This window comes from Leuresthes tenuis, unplaced genomic scaffold, assembly GCF_036924035.1.
Source record: "Leuresthes tenuis unplaced genomic scaffold, fLeuTen1.0.hap1 SCAF_4, whole genome shotgun sequence".
Lineage (NCBI taxonomy): Eukaryota > Metazoa > Chordata > Actinopteri > Atheriniformes > Atherinopsidae > Leuresthes > Leuresthes tenuis.
The window spans coordinates 20,763,532-20,777,610 of NW_027325358.1; the positions used below are offsets into that span (position 1 = coordinate 20,763,532).

Consider the following 14,079-nt stretch of genomic DNA (forward strand, 5'->3'; position numbering starts at 1 on the left):
AACCCAATAAAATGGTTTAAAAATACAAGTAATGTTCAAGTAAGACATGTAAGGAAACGATACGCTCAATAAGGGCACAGTAAGTGTTTGTCACAACCTTTAATTTGAGTGCAGCCTCAGGTTACAAACAAGAATGAATGGGTCAACAGGCTGTTTGTGGTCTGTCTCACAGAGTAAAACAAATCAATAAAGATCATCATTACATCAGTAATTGTGTGTGAGCAGAAAGTGGCTCAAACAGAACTAATCTACACAATAAAAGCCTAATGAAGCCTGAGGGAAAGAGTGAGACCGATTCAGTGAGCTTTATGAAAAAAGGTCAAGTGTGGAGGATTGTGAATTATTACTGGAGAGCGACTGAATTGTCACAGAAAGGGAAGATAATCACATCAGTCTGCTTTAGAAGCTCTAAAAGAAGAAGAAATAACACTGAGGCATCTGGCCAAAGGTCAGGACGTTCGAAATCATTCCCTGATAACACAACAAACTGATACACTTATCAGCAGCGGGTATCTCAATGCAAATTATCTGCGTTAGTAAGAACGTAAGAATGCATACGTGTGTGCGTAAACAACTAATCTCTGTTGTTCGCTCTTCTGTAAAACAGATCCATATCAAAAGAAAAACATTCACGGCTGTTCCTCTTTGACCGACCTACGACTACACTTCCTCTGACCTCCAAACGACAACCAAAGGTCATCACAGTGAGATCATTCTTACAGACAGCAGAGAGATGAACCCCCGCTCTATCTTTCACCCATGTTTTACAAAAAAAACATCCAAAAATGTTGAACTCTTCTTTTTTTGTCTCCATTTATGCACTCTTTTTGTTTGAAGACAGAATGTAATTGCTTTTAAAGTTCCACTCATCTAAAGTTAACTTGAAACGAGACAAATTGTGTGCAAATTCAGTCCTGGAAAGGCGAGGTTAGACAGCCTGCTTGTCGTGAACATTAAATTGCACAATACTGGTTCCTCCTATGTTCTGCCATGACACTGCAAGAACCAAATGTGGCTACTTGCTGGGTGAGGCTTTACAGCTAATTCAAATGTGCTGTGAGGAACTGAATAAATGAGAAGCTAGCCAAGCTTTGACAAGTTAGCAGGGGCTTGTCAGTAGAACTTCTTCTAGCGAGTGGAGATGGAGGCAGGACCAAACCAATATATTCATAGATCCCAATTTGCTGAATGAGCTCAGGGTGTAGTCCCATCCAAGCCATTTTAATGCTATAAGAGGTTTTCTTCACGAGAAAACCTTTCAAAAGAGCACCTTTTAGGAGCACAGATGAGTTTTTTGTTGATTTGTAACTGCTGTAGTGAGGTAAAGTGAAGGCCCTCATTCATCAGCAAAGACAGACCAATCTGTTGTTTGATTAGAACTGCAGGGAACACGGAGAATGACAGTAATATTTATTTCAAACACTAGATGGAGGGAGTACATTATTTTTCACTTTTTTTCACTAAGTTGAACTTGAGTTTTTCAATGACAGCATCAATAAACATATTTATTCAATAAGCAAAAAGGTAGTTCTCACCGTTAACAGTGAAATGTTGATGTGCAGTTGGAACTGTTTTCTTGTTTTTTTTCCTTTTTGATTTTTATACATTTCCCAGGAAAGCAGCGAGTTTGACAGCAGCAAATCACAACTACTCCAGAGCGGAAGCTGCATTCAACTGAATGCATTGTTGTGAAACAGGTGGTCAAGAACAGCAAAACATCCCCTCAAAAATCAAAGTGAACTCAGACAAAAATATAAAAAGAACCACATTTATTCAGCGATACTGTACATTTACATCTCATCATGATCCATTTATTTACAAGAATAAGAAGCACAGGTGGGGGGAAAAAAAGAGGCATAATCATAATTAGCAGTATGTAGAAATCACAAATATGGCACTAGGTGGTGAGAAAGCGATCCATGAACAACAACAATCATAAGAAGCTCTTAGAGGAAAATTATATCTGACACCATGTTCGCTTTATAAAGCTTACTCTGTGAGATTCAGAAAACAACGGAAGAAGACTCGGAAGTAAAGGATGTTCAGTTCACATGAGAAGATTTGGCTGCAAAGGAAAAGTTCTGTGGAATCGGGCTGTGATTTCGTCCTGCGTCTGCATAAGATGGCAGCTTGTACTCCATTAAAAGGTGAACAGAAAAGAAAATGCATCGTGGTGATGTGTCGTATCAATATTCTACTTCAACAAAAACTGCTGGTGCTGCGCTCTGCTTTCAAGTACTGCATGTAAGTAGGCTGTGCGTCACTCGCACACCCTGTTAAGTGCCACTAAGAGGAAGCAGTATGGCGTTTGGCGTTAACCCTTGAAAAATCCCTCGTGTCCCCATTTTCCAGTGAAAATCAAATGGAAAATTAACAAACGGTTACCTTCACTGGCAGCTTTCAACACTGGAACAACATTGCCACGATTCAAAATCAAGCGAAAATACCGAAACACTTGTGAACATCATTTACAAGAAATAGCACCGCTGTTCATATGTGATGAAAGACATTTTCTGCAAAGCTGCTTTTTGGACAAAGCATGTGACAAAAGTGGAGAGTTAAAGTTGTCTTTTTTTCTATTGAAAGTGCCACTTCATGTGGTTTCTTCTCAACTAAAACATCAATCCTTCATCAGCAAAACTGAACAGCTGCAGTGAGGCTTCATCTCCCCTTCATGATCATTAAAGTGCTTAAGGCGGTAATTTTGATCACATCAGTGTAATTGGACATTTGCTGTCACCGTCCCTTTCAAGCTGCGACATCACAAGGTCTACAACATCCATCACATTTCTTCATGACACTACATATTGCTATAGTCTCACAAAACTCATTTGCCGGGCGACTGTAATCACCTCATAATTAACTTTAAGCAGATTCCAATAAACATTCAAAAAAAGTGCTTACCAGCCACTGTGAAACAAATCCTTGAAAAATACTGAATACATGTAGGTTAGCCAGTGTCCCATCAGCAGACAATGGGCATGCAGTGCACTTCCAGAATCACTTCTTTGTACACAATCCTTCCATGCAGCTCCTAAAAAAAAAAAACTGCTGATGTGAAACTGCGAAAGCTAAGACCCCCTTTTATAACTGAAGAACTACCTCAGAGAAAACCTCAACTCTTTCCTTTCATTTTCGTTGTGCAAACAGTCGTTTCCGCCTTCATTTTCGTGCACACAGCCTTTTACCATCAGAGTCGCATGTACTGTGATGAATTTGACCTGTATTTGATTGTGTTAGACTGACTCAGAGCTACACTACATTTCAAAGGTTATGCTTCATATAAAAAGAAAAAACAAACTCTGAAAGTAATTCTTAATTTACTATTTACATTTGAAGGGGAGTCTTCCCATTGCTACTGGCGTCCAAACTCCTGAAAAAAAAAAAAGAATGAATAAAACATGTCAATGCACACGCAGGGAAGGAGAGAATCAATAACTTATAGGTATGACTGATGAAAGTGTCACTGTCAGTGATTACCAGTTACATCCTTCTTGCAATTGAAAACTTTCTTGCGGGTCTTAGGTGAACAAACTGTATGAAAAAAAAGGAGCAAAACAAGATCAGCTTGCAGCCCTGCAAAGTAGAGCTTAGCTTTTGGGCTCAGCTTCATCTACCTGCAAGGTGTGTAAGGCCTAATAAAGCTGAAACACACACACATTAAAGCTGTTCCAAACTCTCCATCAAGGCACAGAAAAATCAGGCAAAAATGCCCAAATCAACAGGATAAACAAAACAACATTTTCTACAGTCACCACCTTAGTTTAGCTAAATAACTTCGTCTAATTGTCACTAAACAGGAAACGGAGCTGAGGCAAGTGTGCTTAGTTTCGGTCACACACCAATCCCTGGAGCTCAGAGCTGCGTTTATCTTCCCGTGAGTAACACCCTTCACCAGAGATCTCTCTCGGTTTCTTTCCGTGACTCATCTCCCGTCTGTCACTCCAACCTCACGAGCTCCCAGTTTCCCTGCAGCTTCCCCTTTCAGCTCACCTTATTCCACTACTGTACATCCAGAGTTAGCCAACACACATTTTACCAGGTTGGCACTTGAAACTCGGCCCAGTTTACGCCCGTCAATAACATGCACCTTTGGAGGTTCTCCAACTGGTAAGCTCAGTTAAAATCCCACACCTGGCATTAGAACATTTGAGTGGGAAGTGTGACCTTACTTCTGGATGGAAGTAAGGACTCGCATAATTTCCATTTGCAATTGTCTTATTCTAAATAAGACAATATTCCCATAATGGTATTTACACAAGGTGAGGACAGGGCTATTAAATTTATACTAATTTTAGCCCTAAAGGTTTAGTCATTACTTATTCTATATTTCACACAAACTGCAGTAAATATGTAAGATGCACAATTGAAGGAGTTTTGCTTGAAAACTGGCCTAACTAACCTCTGGCTTATATCAGTGTAAATTAACGAGAGAAACCCCCTTCTATGACCACTTACATAAGAAGGTCATGTTTGATGTAATCTGTAACTAGGTTTTAGGAATTACATCTTACAACTTTAAAAAAACAACCTTTTTCTTTCTTTTCACCGTTACATTTGGCCCAAAATAACTTGAGCGTATATATAAATGAACTACTGCCACCTACCAACTCTCTCTGACGGCTTCAATGTCGCTCACGAGATTCTGCGCTAAACAGATGCCAAAAATCTAAAACCAGAAACAAAACAACAACGTCAGGGTAGATGAAACGTGGAAAGGGATCGGATGTAAGGACAAACTGTTCACACTTCCCCACCTGCAACAAAGCAATTCCGATAAAGATGCCCGCCACCACGGTCAGGTTGTCTTGAAGCCACTTCTCAAACTGTGGGACGCAACCTTTGATGTAGATGAAGGTCCTCTGCTCCGAGTCCTGACAAAACAGTCGCATGTCAGGCCAGTGCTACAGCCCAGCAATCAAATGCAGGTGAAAGGTTTTGACTTTTGCTTCACAGTGTAACAGTGTTGAAACTGACTTTTGCTTTGCAATTCTTGGCAACATAGTCATTTTAAATGGGAACACATGAGAGCTTTCTATCTTGTGGTTTTCTCCCTGGCAACAGAATGACACAGAAAGATTATTCAGTTGCTCACATCCAACTCGGCAAACTGCTTCGCTGGAGATCACATGTAAAGTCAAGAGAACAAACAGAGCCTTTTCTTTCTTACATTATGCTGCCGTGGAGTACAGCCAAAGCTAATGGTGGGGGGAGGGGCTCAATTCGCATTACATTGCTGCTGCATGAGTAATACCACACCGCCTTAAGTATTGATGGAGAGCCAGCTGCTGTATTTTGAAGAGAGAGGAGGTGAGAAACACACTGAAAGAGGAATATTGTGACCAGGGTGGAGTAGCTGATGACCTCATGTAGCTGAATACACCTAACTGAAGCAAAAGAGCCACCAAAATCTCTAGTTTCAGCTTTCTGGGCTCTTTTACAACCCTTGTTACCTGACAGATGATGAGTTTAGTTTAGTAAAGTCATTTGATGTAGGAAATGTAATGTGTGTAACTCACTGTTTTAGCGCGGATGTCGTACCCACACTGCGTGTTAATGACATCCTCCTGTGAAGATAGGACAGTTAGTTTTTGTTAACATCACAACACTTAAATTTGAATAGGGATGGATAAAAGACCTATTTTCAGGGGGTTATTTTGTTGTTTAAATAATTGCTGTAATGGACTGAAACATTTTTTTTGGAGAAATGTGTCTATGTATTTGCTAAATTTGAAAAACTTCTTAACCTCTCCCCTCTTCATCTCCTTAATCATTTGTCCTTTTAAAAATCCGCATTCAAAGACGCAGAAGACGTGAGATTTAACAAAATAACAACCACCGACACGATATGACTCGGATGTGCCTCAAAAGATATAATGACGTGGACTCAGGCCAGGACTGAAAATTGGTTTTGGAATCCAGCCATTAGTGATACCGCTGAAAAGCTCTTGTATCATTCAACAACCTTTGTATATCCTTGCATTTCTCAGAGCATAACCCTGGATAGCATGTCCTCAGGTCAGCTGAGGTCAGCTTTCACTGAAGTGAAGCAAGAGTATTTTTTGATGAAGCAGAGTGGTGTCACTGATTTGCAGAGTGAGCAGCAGTAAGAGCAATTTTCTGCCAAAAAAAAAAAAAAAACGCCCTGCTTAAGGTCTCCTCCCATCCGTTTTCAGACTGTGCTTTGCTGGCAGAGTCTGAGAGGACTAAACACTGTGGCCTGAACGTCCTGTTGGCAGCCAGCCATGACAGTTGCCATCTTCAGACAGCATTCTGGAGAACATAAATAACAAGGCTATCTTTCACCCGGGAGACCTTCAAAATGACCAGCAACTACTAGCAACCTGTACTCAGTTTGAATTCCAAATCTAAACCAACAAAAAAAACAACAAAAAATAAAACCCACAAACAAACCAAAACAGCAAATTACACCCACTGGCTGGTTGTGCTGTACCATTAAGGAGTGAACTGTCTGTAAAATAGGAAGACATACAGCTGGATCTTTGGTGCAGCAGGAAAACGGCACTCCGCATTTCTCACGGCTCGGGTTGGAATCAGTGCAGTTAAAGTAGATATTCAAATTCCAGTCGTCAGCTCCAAAAGCGCCACAGCACTCCCACTGCAAGGTTAAACAAACACAAAGAAACCATATTCAGCAGGGCAACACAAAACTAGCGTGAAATCAGCAGAGGGAATAGAAAAAAACAAAAAAAACAATAAAAAACACCATGCTCACATATTCCTGAGTGAAGTCTATCAGGTTCTGCAGATCAATGTCATCTCTGTAGGCACGGATATTGTTGTTAATGAAAAAGTTGAGCTGATCCTTGATCCAGTCTTTAAAGACAAAGGCCAGGACTCCCGCAGTCAGCTCCAGAAAGAAGATGATACCCAAAAACACGGAGAACTAAAATAAAGAATAAAAAAAAAACACTCACAATTCTACTAATTCAACAAGAAATATTAAGAAACCAGGGATAAGAAAAATCTCAGAGAATTTCTTTGGGTAACGTACAAACTTGAGCAGGAAAGAGTTTTCTCTCAGCGCCCCAATGCAACCAGCAAAGCCGAGGATGAACATTACACCTCCCACCACCAGGAAGAGCCATACGGGGTCGAAGCCCCCCAGGTCAGTGATGGACGAGATGTTGGAGAGAACACCCTGGAGAATTAAAGGATTTCAGGACAGGGTGTTATAGGGGCCATGGCATTCAAAGTGAGGAAAGATAAAAAATCTACTCAAAATTCCCCCTCTTTATTCAAACTAACTGCATAGTGTGTTTTTTGGTTAACTGCTAACTCACAGAGCTACTATGCTAATGTTTCTTAATAAAGTCTTTAGGCAGCCCACTGCTGCTGTACATTTTTATTCCAAAAATAACTTTTTGAGTGGGTTGGAACTGTTGATGGCGCACCACTTGTTGCACGCGATGGCAAGCTAGACCACTACTAAAGAACAAAGCCACTACAACTACAGTCTGGACTGCAAAACTAACAGAGTTAAATGAGGATATAACAGTGGTATCAGACTTCAACTGTTGATAGGAAAATTAGAGTCTCTGGTTCCAGCATCTAAAATCTGAGGATTTGTACTTCCTTTAAAGAAGGGGAAAAAAAAGACTTTGCCTTCATAGCCAATAGGTCTAATTCATGGAGACATTTGAAGCCATGACCTTGGGAAAATAAATGTATGAACCCATAAGAAAAAAGAAAATCATCAATGTCAATTCAATGCGTAGAATGAAGCGAGAACCAAGAGCGAATCTTCTGACAAATGTTCTTCTGTGAAAGTCAGCACTCTGAGTAGACTCTCTGTCTCTGCCCCCCCCCCCCCCCCCCCCCCGAAAAGAAAGCACCACAATGAGCGATTCTGTGAAATTCATCCCATCTACCGTACTCAGAATCCATTGTTCACAAGGGCGTCCCACAGGAAAACACGACATTCCTTCCTGATTCAGTAAAGCCACTTCGGCATTCCATGTAGACAGACGGGCGAAAGAAATGAATGCATGATCTGCTGATCATCTGCTGATCATTTGCAGATGTCGGTGAGTGAAAAAAAAAAAGAAGAAACTATTCAATGAAACCTCTAATGGCTCTGATATTCTGTATAGAACCTACCTTTTCACTCCATGCCCACAACCCGATGCCAAGGAACGCCACTCCAAGGAACTGACAGACAGGAGACATGAGAGCTGGGTTATTTTGCTGTAACTTCAACATGTGGTCATCACACAGAAGCACATGGTAACCACTGAGAGATTTTCCTGGCCGTGGTCCATAACCGAATATTCTCATCTCATTCTGCAGAATCAGTAGGAGGCTCCCAGACTAGAAGGCATCTTTAAAAAGGCTTTATCTTTAAACAGCCTAAATGCATTATGACTGAATGACTGTACGAGTTTCCACCTACAACATAGAAATTTCAGGATTCGAAAGCAGGCATCATACATTTTTATCATAGTATTGCAATTTAACATTGTATAGCAATTTGTGTGTGTAAAAAAACCACTTTGTAACATGCTTACAACTGTTATATACATTTACTAATTGTTATTTGAGTTTTAAACTGAAATGCACAAAAACTAACTTTACTGTAAGGCTTTTGTAAATACAGTCTATTGCTAGTAAGTTTTCAATTTACCTCTTTTGATAAAACCCTCATTCGCTAGTAGCACTTTGACAGATTTGATAGAATTTAGGAAACAAGGAAAATGCCATCTTTTATCTCATTTTTATACACTAAGCTTTGACAACTTGTAGCGGACGTTTGACATTACTTTTTATGCTTACATTGGACATTTTTTATTCCATTTAGTGTAAATAAAAATGACTCCCAACTGCTTGGTTCCTACCAAGCATAGACATCATTTTGATCAAAATGATTATCTGAGTGTTGTACAACGGTGGAATGTTTAGTTCTATCACAACACAGCAAGAAGGTTACTGGTTCAAACCCAGGGTGGGCCTTGCATGTTCTCTTGAGGTTTTCTCCCACACCTCAAAGACATGTTGGCTTAATTGGCTCTACTAAAGTGGGGGGTGTGTGTGATTAAAAAACAAAACAAAAGAAAAACAGACCAGTCAGCCACAACATGAAAAACCATTAGCAGTTAATAGTTAATAACACAGATCATGTCATTACCATGTCCCTCTGTGAAACCCTGGGCTCGGATATAAAAGTGACACATGAAATCCACCAAAAAACCCAACTAAACAACCCAAATAAGTACCAAACAAAAGCAAATAATAATAAAGAAAAATCATTATGTCAGTCAGATAAGTCAGATATGAAAGCAGCCAACTTCTGCTAATGATATATACAGTAAATTCACTCAGTGGGTCTACATGATGAGATTAACTCTATTATAGCAATAGTTGGGTTATGCTCCTTATCTGAGTAAGTGTAATTATCCTTTGTTACATGGCGGTGAATGAATCGAATCACTGGCACAAAGTATGTCATACCCCGGTACGATAGGTGGCGCTGTACCCATTTCAACTATCACTAATAGAGTCACTTCCGGTTGGCCTCTTCACCACCAACAACAACAAACTCTGGTATTCGAGCAAGATGGCGAAGGAAGAGCAAGATGAAGCTACGTCCCTCTACATTTGTGATGAGCATGGTTATGTCACAAATGCGATGCACAAGGGCGCGTTCTCGATCGCATTGTTTGTTTCTTTCTGACGGCAGCGACAACAACAGTAATATCGTCTCCTTCGACTTCCGGGTAAAGATCGCGGGAAAAATTCTCGAGCATGCACAGAACGCTCGATCCGATCCACCTTTGTCTGCAGGCAGGTTCAGTGGGCAATCAGATCGAGTTATCTCGGGGTCTTAATTCGATAGTAAGTAACCTGATCCGATTCGATTTCTTGTCGGATTAAGCTCGTTACATGATCTGAATAACTCAGTCTTATTGTAATTTAGCCATTAATCCGATCCGATGGCCCGCATGTAACTGCGCTGACTGACTGGCAGACTGAGCCAAAAAAGACTTCCACCTATGACTTCATTCTCACCTACAGCGACTGATCTTTGAGACAACTAAATATTCTTAGCCATAGAATTTGTTACACAGTGAGGCAATCGGACAGTTTCGTAGAAGACATCATTGTCTAAGACTGTCTAAGATGTAATCATTAAAAGCTACTGATGACTGAATTAACTTAAGTCTTTATTCAAGCTAATCCCCGTGACTTTGTTATGGCTTATTGGGACACACAAATTATTCCTATTGCCACAATTAATCTTAGCAGCACTGACGGCTAAAAAAAACTAAATGTCTGTTGTGGAAAGAAGTCACTGTAGGCAATGCTGTATATGGTGACTGCTGTCATTACGGTACTTTCATGTTATCCTATCTAAAGCCACTTTAAAGCATATAAAAACAGTACAGCCCCAGATATAGAAAAGTTGTGACACTGTAATAAAAGTGAATCATTTGCTAATCCAACCAATCTTTCATTCATAACGGAACATTGACAACATATCAAACGTAAAAAGTGAGACACTTTACCATTTTATAACAAATTTCGGCTGAAAATAAATGGGGCGGGGGCAACAACAACCTGGAAAAGTAAATGGTACGAAAAAAAAGAAACCGGAGAAACTTGTTAGGGCAAGTTAGGTGATTAGGCAACGGGTTAGAACTAAGTACATAAAGAAAGTGCACCTAAGAGAGGCAGAGTCTCTTAAAGAAGTAAAGATGGGCAGAGGTCACCAACAGGACATGCAACAATCTTACTTTAATATGATCACTGGAGAAGCAGTGAACACTCACATTTTCAAACCTTGAGCAAACTGTCTGCTCAAATAAGTTATCGGTACTAGTTTTCTTTCTGTCAAATGATCTATCAACCTATTTCAAGTCCGGTTTATAACCTCCTTTTGTCGATCGTAAGTACTTTAGTACCTTGAAACGTCAAATTAAACGTGTTACGCGCAATGAGGCCCCAATAGAGCGGGAATAACCCCGTTCCTTCTTCCCAGTGACCAAACAGCAAGCCACCAGGTGGCCCGCAGAGTCACTGTGGGTCCCGGGCATGGGAGGAGGTGTTTGTTTGCGTTCGCCGCGGTTTCACGCTGGGTGATCAGAGATGATGACAGCTCCAAGTGCGGCTTTTCCTGCCCAAACATCACCAAGAGGCTACTGTACAAACACAAAGGGAAGGCGTGCTGATAGGTGACAGAGGGAGCAAGTGCACCGAGAGAACACTGCAGAGATCCCCCCCCCCACCCCCCTTTGTGTCCGATGAGAACCGACTGAAACACAAAACGACACAAACAAACGGTGTCACGTCCATTAAATGTCAGTGTGCTGCGCGAGGGCCTGAAGTCGCAAAAAGCAAACAGGGGACTTACCCAGAAAATGATGTTGAATCCAAAAATGAAATATTTGATGCAGCAGCTCACTTCGTGAGCCTTGAAATGCTTTCCTGACATCATCTGGATGGATTCTGTTTCAAACGACGTCCGCACGACGGGGAAGAATCACATTTAACCTCCGGTTCCTGTTGTGTTTGCCAGCCTGGTGGTGGAAACACCCTTTAATGTTTTGGGTTGTTTTTTTTTTTATGACTCGACGAACGTCTGTTTTTTTTTTTCTATCGTCCTATAATAAACACCATCCTGGCAAAAGGCGCAGATGCAGCCGCGGGGGAGCGATAAGTTCGTCAAATATGTCCGCTCAAACCAGCTTAACCCGCTCAGGATCCACAAAGGTGTAACGGTGAGATAAATCCTCTGAGGCCACCAGATAAAAAGCGATGCTTTCCCATCTGACCCGCAGCCCAAACCCTGGACATGGCTGTTACTTGAACGGCATCTGTTGGAGCCAATAGGGGCGCCAGGTGATCGGAGAAGGCGGGACTTCCGCTCCGTTCTCCCAAATGGAAATAAGACTGAACAATTGCTGTTCAATCACTTAGAACAGGCGTATTATTTAACCATCACCACTGATGGTGGAGCTGAATTGAATCTAATTGCACACAGGAGATTACAGAGACCAGTACTGGTTTCAGTGATTTGATCTCACAAACGTCATTAGATCACAAAACATGATGATTAATACGAACAACACACATAATGAAGAAACTGCAATAAACTATTCATTCTTTCTAGAGCCATTACAACCCATCAGGGTTGGGAAGTGTTGACTGACTTCTACAGTACAAAACAAGTGTTATTTCACTTCCCAACATCACAGTTTATGATGATGAGTTGTGATAATAAGCAGAGCTGCAAAACCATTAATTTCACCATGTTTTAATTAGTTAATCTTTTATTGGAATAATAACCACGTCATTTATTGGAATAATTTAACTTTAATTGTTTAAATATCACATCAGACGATATGGACGCATGACATGTAAACTTTGGCAGCTTTAGTTTGTACATGACAATTACAATTACAAACATAATGATAAAAATTTGTGGGACTGACAAACTGACACTAAACTGTTTTTATATAACGGCTGGAGATTCTGGCTTTGTGAAATACTTCTCAACAAATACTTTATATATATATATATTCAATGGCATTTTTCTTTAGATAAAGAAAGGAAAAAATATACAAAACACGAACAAAACAAACAAAAATCACAATTTCCACTTCTTTGAACCTCCCCTGCCTGTCCGTAGGGCAGCTTTAACGTGAAAAATGATATTGTTTATCAGTCGGGTTCTAACTCTCAGTAAACAGATCAGTTTTGCAGCACAGAGCCTTGGCATAAACTAAAAGTCAGACTGTTTCCTGGCCATGTTATTGACTTCATGTATTTTCCTCGAAGATGGGCTTTAATTCCCTTTGCTCTGTGACAACATCTATTATCATCCTATAACATATTTTTAAAAGAAAATCTGTTTTGTTGTACAGTTTCTATTTTTGGGTTTTATACTCTGAGACTTCTGAAGTGGCAAGTTTCCCTTTCACAACCCTCCCACTTTGTTTGTACTTGCTCCAAATTTTAAACAAAGTTGAGTGGGAACAACCATCACCTTTTGCCACAGTTTCACAATCGCCTCCACTGCAACGTCTGACAGCAGCTGTTTTGTTGGGCCCACGTTTCCTGTCAAATCTGCCACATGTAACAGCTTTTTAAGGTCTGCGAGCATGGTCTTTTAAGCGCACATGCATTCACATATCTAGACTTGCACAGCTGTTTGTTTTAGATTTCAAATATGTTCCCCTTGCTGTCGTAGCAGATCTAATTGAGAAAAAAAGCTTCTTTTTTCTTTTGAGAAATGTCATACAAATTTAAGGCTGTTCAGCTGTAAAATGAAATAGTTTTGTGTCATATCTGTGACATGTTTTCTTCCCTAGTTTTTGTTTCGTCGTCTTTAATTCTTCCTGAATTACACATCCTCAAAGAATGGCGAGTATATTCTTCTGGAAAGACGTTTTTTTAATCCAGAACTGTACCACAGCTTGACACATTACATGTTTCAAATGTCCTCATTCGAGGATTCTCCCCACCATTCACATTTTCTGCATGGTTCACCTTTGAATGGATGCTTAAACCTTCTATGCAGAAATAACAGGGAGCTTCACACTGTAAAAGACCGTCTTCTAAATTTACAGTAAATTACTGGCAGCAGGGTTGCCAGCAGTTTATTGTTACCTGTACAGTCATGCTGTAACAACAAAAAGTGCAGCTCTTGTTTTCTCATCAACATAAATCCAGCTCAACGAGAAAGAAAAACATCTTTAGAGAGATATATCCCCGAGGTGCTCTTTCTGAAAAAAATAAATAAATAAAAAAATACGCACATTTCGCCCTCTCAAATTTTTATGACTAACTGCAGTGGGTGTGATTCGTGTGTTTGTAGGGTGGATACGAGGATGGTGTGTTCCCTACGAACAGACACCATGCATGCGTTTAAATAAATGGCATGCAATCACTTTTAAAATAAAAAAAGTGATTGCTTTTTTTCTAAATAGAATCTTAGACTCAGTCAACCTGCCGTGGATGAAAGTTGTGGTTTTACATGATTTCAATGACTAACCTGTCACTTCTCTTCATCGAACTGAAAACTGATGCTTTATTCACTTCTGGATGAGGAATAACTCCGCC

General features: G+C 40.3%; 1 protein-coding gene across 2 annotated transcripts; it reads right to left on the reverse strand.

Annotated features, from left to right (window-relative positions):
- Positions 1 to 1,754: 1,754 nt before the first annotated feature.
- LOC140305989 (tetraspanin-5) lies at positions 1,755 to 11,818 on the reverse strand. Of its 2 annotated transcripts, XR_011915390.1 has the most exons (11): positions 11,369 to 11,818; positions 8,122 to 8,172; positions 7,016 to 7,162; positions 6,737 to 6,907; positions 6,494 to 6,619; positions 5,520 to 5,567; positions 4,758 to 4,874; positions 4,608 to 4,669; positions 3,481 to 3,534; positions 3,332 to 3,373; positions 1,755 to 3,034 (listed from the first exon to the last, which is right to left on the reverse strand). XR_011915390.1 is itself a non-coding variant. In XM_072385052.1 (10 exons), the coding sequence occupies exons 1-9, from the start codon at positions 11,450 to 11,452 to the stop codon at positions 3,522 to 3,524; spliced, it is 819 nt and encodes a 272-aa protein (XP_072241153.1). In that variant the 5' UTR covers positions 11,453 to 11,818; the 3' UTR covers positions 1,755 to 3,373; positions 3,481 to 3,521. The 2 variants fall into 2 exon arrangements, 1 of the variants encoding a protein (XP_072241153.1); XM_072385052.1 differs by having other exon boundaries at positions 1,755 to 3,373.
- Positions 11,819 to 14,079: the final 2,261 nt, after the last annotated feature.